Source organism: Osmia lignaria, chromosome 8 (genome assembly GCF_051020975.1).
Source record: "Osmia lignaria lignaria isolate PbOS001 chromosome 8, iyOsmLign1, whole genome shotgun sequence".
In the NCBI taxonomy this organism is placed as follows: domain Eukaryota; kingdom Metazoa; phylum Arthropoda; class Insecta; order Hymenoptera; family Megachilidae; genus Osmia; species Osmia lignaria.
Window position 1 is genome coordinate 15,758,644 of NC_135039.1, and position 9,601 is coordinate 15,768,244.

At 31.5% G+C, this 9,601-nt stretch overlaps 4 protein-coding genes across 6 annotated transcripts; 1 reads left to right on the top strand and 3 right to left on the bottom strand.

The window, feature by feature from the left end:
• Positions 1 to 32: 32 nt before the first annotated feature.
• LOC117606600 (lysoplasmalogenase TMEM86A) lies at positions 33 to 5,218 on the bottom strand. 3 transcript variants are annotated; one of them, XM_034329288.2, is made up of 7 exons: positions 4,308 to 4,614; positions 3,422 to 3,585; positions 2,204 to 2,397; positions 1,756 to 1,871; positions 1,530 to 1,640; positions 1,265 to 1,450; positions 33 to 1,164 (listed from the first exon to the last, which is right to left on the bottom strand). In XM_034329288.2, exons 1-6 carry the CDS (start codon positions 4,374 to 4,376, stop codon positions 1,292 to 1,294), a joined length of 813 nt encoding a protein of 270 aa, XP_034185179.1. In that variant the 5' UTR covers positions 4,377 to 4,614; the 3' UTR covers positions 33 to 1,164; positions 1,265 to 1,291. The 3 variants fall into 3 exon arrangements, with proteins under 3 accessions (XP_034185179.1, XP_034185180.1, XP_034185178.1); XM_034329289.2 differs by lacking the exon at positions 4,308 to 4,614 and adding an exon at positions 4,645 to 5,218 and having other exon boundaries at positions 33 to 1,450; XM_034329287.2 differs by having other exon boundaries at positions 33 to 1,450.
• A 135-nt stretch (positions 5,219 to 5,353) lies between these two features.
• On the bottom strand, positions 5,354 to 6,241 carry CSP1 (chemosensory protein 1). The gene is made up of 2 exons (XM_034329301.2): positions 5,698 to 6,241; positions 5,354 to 5,618 (listed from the first exon to the last, which is right to left on the bottom strand). Exons 1-2 carry the CDS (start codon positions 5,888 to 5,890, stop codon positions 5,458 to 5,460), a joined length of 354 nt encoding a protein of 117 aa, XP_034185192.1. The 5' UTR covers positions 5,891 to 6,241; the 3' UTR covers positions 5,354 to 5,457.
• Positions 6,242 to 6,595: 354 nt separating this feature from the next.
• Positions 6,596 to 8,297, top strand: Stoml2 (stomatin like 2). Its single transcript, XM_034329265.2, has 6 exons — positions 6,596 to 6,793; positions 6,889 to 7,005; positions 7,112 to 7,508; positions 7,576 to 7,731; positions 7,797 to 8,041; positions 8,118 to 8,297. Exons 1-6 carry the CDS (start codon positions 6,719 to 6,721, stop codon positions 8,295 to 8,297), a joined length of 1,170 nt encoding a protein of 389 aa, XP_034185156.1. The 5' UTR covers positions 6,596 to 6,718.
• Positions 8,298 to 8,301: 4 nt separating this feature from the next.
• On the bottom strand, positions 8,302 to 9,298 carry LOC117606606 (protein KRTCAP2 homolog). The gene is made up of 3 exons (XM_034329299.2): positions 9,193 to 9,298; positions 8,741 to 8,959; positions 8,302 to 8,671 (listed from the first exon to the last, which is right to left on the bottom strand). The coding sequence occupies exons 1-3, from the start codon at positions 9,194 to 9,196 to the stop codon at positions 8,499 to 8,501; spliced, it is 396 nt and encodes a 131-aa protein (XP_034185190.1). The 5' UTR covers positions 9,197 to 9,298; the 3' UTR covers positions 8,302 to 8,498.
• Positions 9,299 to 9,601: the final 303 nt, after the last annotated feature.

A 9,601-nucleotide genomic window follows, 5' to 3' on the forward strand; every position in this document is an offset into this window, starting at 1 on the left:
TTTCTAAAATACATATTAAAATACAAGAAATCCATACATCTTTTTACAATACGTTCATCACAGAGATTTCACTATAATAGAATTTTCAGCTTTTCCGAATCATTTTAATGTGTTCAATTATTCACTATTTCTGTTTTCATCAAATTCCATTTTATTCAATTCTGATTCATACATACATGGTTACCACATCGAATCTTTTTTACAGTTTCAACATTATTATTTCGTTTAATATTAAATATGATATGTCATCGAGATCTACTGTAGTCGCCTACAAGTCAGTTATCATAATCGCTAGATTCTAAAATACAAAATATATTTTGCGAAAGAAAACCATACGTTTTCTTGAAGTTGTTAGAAAAAATAGTCCTGTCAGAAAAATAACATTTAGATTTCCGAATCAGTGCTTCAGATTTCACCTATCGTAAAAATATACAATACAATAAATACATCACTATCGTTTAATACCTATATATATTGATAAATGCAATACTCGTGGTCTATTCGCAACAACTGAACTATTATCCTCTTTGTAAATCTATTTAAACCATTAAATTATTTTTCTTTTAATACCGTTTTAGACGAGAAGACAGTATTAAACATCTAATTTTATTTAACAGTTTAAATTATTCTATCTCTATACAATTAACTACCATTAAACTATCAATTTACAGAATATTTAACATTTGTATAGTCTATTGTACAAAGAAATGCGATTTGGTTCGTTTTGTGTATTGTGAAACAATCCACAAAATATGATTATTTTATCATTATTCTTTTCAGGTCGAAAAATATTTAAGAATACGGTACTTTATGTTCTTTAGATAATAACAGTGTGAAGTAGTGTTGAATTAGAGTAAAACTAGAATTCCTACGACTGCAGAATCTCATAATCATTGTTCAACGTTATTATGCAATACTTCTAATAATTCACAGCATTTAAAATACATTTTTGTTATTTGTTCGACAGAGGTGTTTGAGAAAAGAAGCTAGAATCGGTAATTGCTTCTTAAATGCTTATCAAATGTTGCCTTTCGTACAGAGATACGATGCGATAAATATCAGTTAGGAAAAGTCGAATAGTCTGGTAAAAATTCTTGCCTTAATAAAGTGGCAGTGGTACGACTTTAGATTCTACTGTGAATCGCTAAACCTGATGCATTGTACCTATTCAAAACCAACAATTATGTAATACATATGCTATTCAAAATAACCATATAACTTAGTTAATTTGAGTAGCATATCATAATATTCAGTTAATATTTACAGTCAGTAAACAGAAGACAAAATTTTCTTAATCTCTCATTAGATTTGCTTCATTTTTATCTTCCCTAGCATTATTATTATTATTGTTATTATTGTTGTTGTTACTAATGATGCTATTATTTTTTGAACCTACAGCACTCAGCGCTATTCCTAACTGAGCCGCGTAGTACGTCAACATTATAGAAACCTTGAAATTAATTAATTTTTTTTTTTTAAATTAATAAATTATTTTCACAGATTTTGTATAACTGCTATAATTACCATACCTGAGAATACGGCAATGGAGTATGGAAGTAATGAAATCCCAGTAAGGTGTCTGATACAAGGAAACATATACTACCAATGCAGCTGCACAGTTTAGTCCATGTCCATAATTCCTGGTAAAAAGAACAATTTATTTAAAGATTATTGATTAGAGAATATTGATTATATAGTGCTTCCTTAAATTGCAAAGTTATTTTTAACTGTTTTTAGCACATGGAAAATGCATACCTTATAAAACTGTACTCTTGAAATCGCCCTCCATGCCATAGTAGTCAATAATATTATATAAATTGGAACTCCAACAACCAGGACACCGTTTAGACCAGGCATTAGAGCATATATGACTAAAGTATAATTTTTGTTATTTTATTATTTTAAAACTATGAATTAATTGAAAGGCAGCCAATAAATTCTTGTAACAATTGATCATGAAATAATTTTGTACATCAGTTGAAGGACTTACAAGGTATCTTTTCTAAATTGGCATCATCAGAGTATCATTTAAATGAAATTAAGTGCGCGCGCACTATCTTTCGGTCCTCCCTCTTTGTTTATTGTTCGCGCACGCGTATATACACGTGCACAGGTCCATAAATCTTTAAAAGTCGGTTAAGATTAAAGTCTGAGAATTTATTGGCCATTTTTAACAGGTGAAAGTTACGCTTATGAGCCTTACCTAGCGAACACATCGCGTATAGGATTGTACCTAGCATTATGTTGAGCGGTATAAAACCGAATGCGCTAATGTACATGATTTGGGCCATGGCAAACATACACATCCCCGGGGTGAAACAACTGGGCCAAACCAATAACGCGTCTCCTATGCAACTGAATATTAACCCTGTCAATATGCGCCTGGAGAAAGTATACCTGAAAAAAGAAGATGGTCACTTGGGAATATCTAACTTTTTATTTATTCTCATGCAGAAACGATACTCGTAACAATTAATAATTAAAAACATTGCTCGTATAATATACTAATGAAAATTTTACATCGTTTGCAGAAACTAATCCTTCTCGTGTTCAGCACAAATTTTGTATAATTATTTTCATACATGTACGAAACATTTTTAAATAACAAAACCGAGTAATTTCCATCATAAAATAAAATACAAACGTTGGAATATCTAACGTCCAATTCTGATAGTATGAATTTTATGATAACAGGAGTGTATACAAAAGCGATGATAAAGTACTGTAGCTTACACTTACATTTTCAGGTGACTTTTTCAGGCGCAACATTTTTTAATTCGATAATTTATAACTTTCAAAGTAACGATTTTCATTTTCTTTTTTCGATACAATAATACGAAACATAATGAAATGTTTCAGATTCGAGCGACAATTATATAAAAGGAACGAACGGTAACGAATCGATCCTCTTGCTGTTTTACTACCGATCAAATTTCGCACGATCTGTGGAATGTGGAAATCGTTAAAAGGAATTGGAAAAAATTCGACATGTGTGCGTTACCGATTAGGGGAACAAAGCGACCTGAAAATAAGCGTGTAAGCGAGGTTTTTATGTAGCGAGGATACAGCCACGTAACAGGTTCGATTAGCCCATTAACTTACACAAAGTTGCATAAGGTCAACGGTTTTCTGCCTATGGAAATTAATGGGTTAACTCGTTTTCGTTAAACATTTGCCCGTCGGAGGTGTATCGTTTACAGTAATAACCTGAATACGCTAAATAATAAACCATGATAAAGCTGATGATTTAGCATGTTACAATGATTATTATCATTTTTCAGCGTTGAATCGATAGTTATTGTTTATATTAAAGGAAGAAATTGCGCTAATTTGTGGAGACCCAATAGCGTTATAATGTCAGTTGCGAGACAGTGGTGTAGAAACAAAGGAATCGGCGCATGCAAAATTCTTCTGCACTTACTCCTGCGATAAACTAATTCCATGGAGAAGAACAAAGACGATTAGACTTATAATTGGCAAACACTTGAAACATGCCGTCAGGAGGGACGGCTGCTCGGCCAGTAATATAAAATACACGGATACACTTTTAAAGAAGGGAACTAGCTTTGGGCCAATACTTTTTAACTGGAACAGAGAAAACATGAAATTGGAATCGAATCGCGATTATTAGATAACGCGTATTTATTCGATTTTATGATTTTCTTTCTTAGGTCTCAGTCTAAATTTCAGTTTAAATCTATACATGGAAAAACAGAATTTACTCTTGTGTAAATCAACTTTTACATGAGTCATAAAGCAGCTTTGAGAAAAAGTAAATTAAACGAATCAGCCAAGAAAAAACAAGCTGATAAGGCAATGTATCATCCTAATGTGAAAACAGAATGGTTTGTTAATCATTATATCTTATCCTTTTGTAATCATAATATTTGATCTACAAGTCTTAAAATTTACAGAGATAAACCACGAATACATAAAACGTGTCTGCCATTCAAATTAATATTAAATTAATTTATTTTATCACATAACACATGATAAATTATATATACACTGCTGGTAAACGGTCAGTTAAACAATTTATTAGAAAACAAGAAGACAAGATACTCAGGACTATTCAGTAGCATATAGTTACCACATCAACAAAAGCAGAGTTAATTCACAGTAACAATTGGCAATCTGTTAATAATATATTACGTAAAGCAATAACAATTGAAATATCAATTTCGTAAGAATAAACTGGGACGATGACGAGCTATTGTATCGTCGTTAAATTAACGAAATAAACGAATATCTGACGTATTCGTTCACAAATAAGCGCAAGAAAAAATCAGAACTGCAATACTACCAACATTAGTTATTAATAACTTGTAAACAAAAAGGAAAGTCGCCAGTGAATACGCTACACAACAACGTAGCATTCATTCAAAACAAAGAAAGCAGCTGTTCGAGAGTACGTTCGTTTTTGACGTTCAGGTTTTTTTTGTTTTTCTTTTTATATTTTTGTTGAACAAAGAAAGAAAGAAAGAAAATCATTCTACGGCTTTGTTTTTACAGATCAGTAGATGGCAAAGATCTATATAAAGATGCGTCAAGGCTCGAAATAATAAGAAAAACATATAAATTCAAGGAAGATGATCGGAAACGCGTAGGCGAATGAAAAAATCAATAATGAAAAATATTACTTACCACTTGTGTAGGCGATGACATTTTAGATTATAGAATAATTTTGATCTGAATAGCAGTACGCACCCACATACACGATATTTTCCACTCTACTGTCAATTGCTACACAATTATCACAGTAGGCTGCTCCTCGACGACTACATTATTTCACCCCGCTTGAACAACGCTACCTCCCATTGGTGAATCTTTCAATGACCGCTCGTATTGACCAATAACTACTCCTTCAGTTGCAAATTTATGTTTAAGCATTTTAAGCACTTATATTTCAAGTCTATTTAATAATTGAAAAAGTGATCACCTATCTTTATTATTGTCTTATTAGATTTAATTTTGTACAACGTGTGATCATTTTATTGAACTGTAGTTTGTTAATCTAGACTGGTTACTGTATTTCATGATTAAGCCTCTGAAGAAGTGGAATCATTGAATAACTTTTTACATAATTTCTATCATTTCTTTAACATTATACTGTTATTGTTTTATTAATGTCATATTAGTTTCAGGAAATGAGTTTTAAATAAATTATGTAAAGCTTAGAGAAGGTGAAGCTGCTGTTTCATAATTTGAATTATGTCGCATGGTATCGTATTGATCGATGGATCGTATCGACCATTTTAAAAATTTGGCGCTCGTTTACATGAATACATAAGCGTGATAAAAAAGAAGGCACAATTTAAGGTATGTAATTATTTTTAAATAAAAAAAAGCATCAGCGCAATTATTATAATGGTTAGTTGAAATTTATTGTGTAAAGTTACATTTCAATATAATGTTAGTACAAAGTTTCAAATATGTTTAAAATCTTTGTAGTAATTCTTAAATTGCTTTCTTTTTCGCATCTTCCAATGATTTTTCTATAAAAGCTTGCCATTTCTCTGGTTGATTCTTAGTGAACCAGTCAGTAACTTTATCCAGGAACATCTTTTGCTTTTCGGTACATTTACTGCACTTTGTTACCATCGCATCGAATATGTTCCCTGTAATGTACAGACATTTTATTCTAATCTTAAAACTGGCAAATTTTCTAACATGTTATTTATGTTTTCAGAATTTTACCTTTGAAAAATGTTGCATCGGCCGTCATACATGGTGCTGTATCCATAAAACATTTGTAATATTGTTCCCTTAGTCGGTCGTTTGTCAGAATTTCCTCAACGTCGATGTAATCGAATTTATCTGAGTAAGTATCTTCAGCTTGCGTCGCCCACACAAGAAGAGAAAGAGCTAGTAATACGAAGTAGCCACGCATGGTATCAAATTTCACACAACGTTTCTTTTTCGACACAACTTTTGTTAATTCAATCCGTTTCAGAAGACTGGACACGAATGCGACCGTTTTCTCCGTTTATATATTCTCACCGTACAACAAAAAAGAGGTATATCTGATTGATAATGATGGATAATTAAAGAAATATCCTAGACAGCAATTATACCATTGAGATGACAGCCATCGATACCTGTTGTTTATACGTCACATTTTTTTTCTAATTCAATGAAACGGTTTTTTTATCTCGATCATGCGTATGATCGTTTTCTCGGTAATACAGGTATTCATTTCTGATATAATGAATTTATACATGGAATATCAGTGGAAAGTTGATTTATTATAAGAAAATTCATGGAAGATTTGTTACTTGATAGCCATCAATTATTTTATATATAATTATACATTTAGAACTTCTTTTGAGTTTTGTTAGACACTGAGCATAAAAACAAGTTAAGATTATGTCAGAATATTAATAGTATAGTCGATATAATCATCTATTACGCGTTTAAGAAGTGTTCATTAACATACAAACATATGTTGTTTTTTTTCTTTGAAAATGAATAAGCATAAAAAGATTTAAATTGTAAATAATGCAATGTTCGTCATACTCTTAAAAATGATACCTTAATTACTATCATATGAATGAAAAGGAAAAGTAAACTGAAAATATCTTGTTTTGTTTCATAGTTATTTGAATCGCGCATTGCCGCGAAAAATTCGTAATGGTTTTGTCGGTTTTTACTCGCAGTTTAATCGCGCGGTACTAACGTGGTACATCTGGTAACGAAACATTGCTTATTTGTTAGTGTAATGCTATTACGAACATACAGCTGGGAAATGAATTGCCGATTTAAGTCGCTTGCTCGCAATTTTGGAATTTTAAAGGTAGCAGTGATGTCTTAAATATCGTGTGGTAATGTGGTAACCTCTTTTTATGCTACTTCTGTTCAATTCTAATATAATGAAAATTATTTTCGAAGCATCAACCAGTTTTTGGATTTGAACATCCTGCTCTGAAATTGCCTATAACACAACTTGTCAGATATAAATCTGAAACACCAATGAATACAATTATATTATTTGTTCCACAGCAAGAGGTTAGTTGTAAACAGTACTGAATGATTCTTATTACGTTAACACCGTAGCTCGGTACATATTGTTAATAACATTGTATACGATAATTATAAAGTCATACTTTTACAGGCATGGATCGTTGAAAGGATGGGAAAATTTCATAAAGTTCTAGAACCAGGATTTAATGTCCTTATGCCATTAATCGATGAAATCAGATACGTTCAAAGTCTGAAAGAATTGGCAATAGAGATACCTCAACAAAGTGCAGTTACTTCGGATAACGTGACGTTAAATATCGATGGCGTTTTATATTTAAGAGTAAACGATCCATATTTAGCTTCCTACGGTGTCGAAGATCCTGAATTTGCTGTAGTTCAATTAGCTCAAACAACAATGAGGTCAGAGTTGGGAAAAATAGCTCTGGACAAAGTATTTAGAGAGAGAGAAGGTCTTAATGTTTCTATTGTTGAAAGTATAAATAAAGCAAGCGAAGCTTGGGGTATAACGTGTCTTAGATATGAAATACGTAAGTTTAACTGTAAAGAAAATTCTTGTTTTACGAAGAAAGATTGAAATATATCTGTCTTTAATAGGTGATATAAGATTACCACCAAGAGTGCAAGAAGCAATGCAAATGCAGGTAGAAGCGGAACGTAAAAAACGAGCTGCAGTGTTGGAATCAGAGGGTACCAGGGAAGCAGAAATAAATATTGCCGAGGGAAAACGATTGGCACAAATTTTAGCATCAGGTGATCATTAAAATTATCTCTTCTAAATTAAAAACTAACAAATAATTTATGTTATATTCTTATAGAGGCTGCAAAACAAGAGGAAATAAATAAAGCAAATGGTAAAGCATCCGCTATAATAGCCATTGCGGAAGCACGTGCAAAAAGTTTGAAACTTGTAGGAAATGCTCTTAGCTTAACAGATGCAAAAAATGCAGCTGCGTATAGTATAGCAGAACAGTATGTTAAGGCATTTAACGAGCTAGCAAAAGTTAACAATACTTTGATCTTGCCCAGTAATGTATCTGATGTGTCTTCCCAAGTAGCCCAAGTATGTCATAAAAAAGAATCAACTTTCTTGTCTAATGTTACATGTATTATTATATAAAATCATTTAACTGTTGCAGGCAATGACTATTTATAAACAAGTCCTGTCCCGGCCCAGTTTAGACAATGGTAGAAAAGGAACTAGAGACGCTTCGTACGATGTTCACGATGCAGACGAGTCTTTTGAATACTTTAGCGATAAGGAGGAAGCGGAAAAACATAGAGAAAGCAAAAGGAAACGAAATCCTGAAATGCTGTAAAATAGTTATCCACAATATAAATATATATTTTGACTTTTCGTTATCTTCTTCTGTTATTTATGACATATGTTTAAGAGATAGAAGTAAGATTTTTTTAAGGAGTTGTAATCGTAAGTGAATAATGATAAAATTATAGTTATAAAACTTGATATAAATTGTCTCTTGCAATTACAATAATATCGAGATTACATTAAAATTAATTTATTTTCTTTTTTTCGTGTGCATTTGTACCGTAGGTACAGGTACAGCATAGGTTTCTTGAGAGATCCGGTTGATGTAATACAGTGCAATCATAGAGAACAGAAAACAGGTGGTAGTTGCCACTCTGTGCACTAGTCCTGATGCAATTAAACTGACGATCAATGAGAACATAACTGAAAGAAATAAGAACATAAATTACAGTTTGACATTATTTGAGATCAATTTGATGATCGTTTATATACCTTCAGGAAATAATTTTTGTTGAAAAGATTTTCCAAATATTGTTGATTCCAGATTTCCTATAGCAGTTAACACGCACATAAATAATATAGATCCGATATATCCTCCCAGTATGGTGTAAAGTTGCGAAGATGCCAACCAATTCCTGTATATTTGCATCCCAGAGAACACAAGAACTGTGAGAATGGATGATAGTATGAATGATGCTCCGCTACTGACAGCTGATAAAAAATGACAGAAAAAACAAATGGTGATTTTTCTTTATTTTCATAGAATTATTAATTCAAGAATAACTAATTGCAAACTCAGAAATTAACAGCGATACAACAATATGGTTAGGAAGCGTAACAACCGGCAAGTTCAACGTTCATTGGTTTCATAACCGATTAAACAAACAAATTTCTTGAGATATAATTAAAGAGTTTCAGTTTAATAAATCTTTAGTTTTACATACGCATTTTGTAAGTAAATTTCTATTAATCTTTAACGTTAAATAGAATTGCTATCTTTCAATTTCAACTACAGTATTTAGTCGTGTTGTCAAAAAACGCATTCTTACCAACATTATACGTTACATATGATGGAAATTACATGAAATATTCTTAGTTAAATGGAGAGGATAAATAAATGATTAAATTCCATGTAAATGGGATTTATTATAACTTTAAATTTCATTAAGATTGTTTTAGCAATTAATTGCATAGAAAATTCAATTGTTTCAATTTGTTAACCATCGACATGATACATTTTAGATGGACTACCTTGCCAGAAATACATGTGGACCGAGATTCATTTGCTGTTATTGATTTCAAATTTATCATGGAAATATTTTAATTGTAAGTACGGATCTTTTTATTATTATA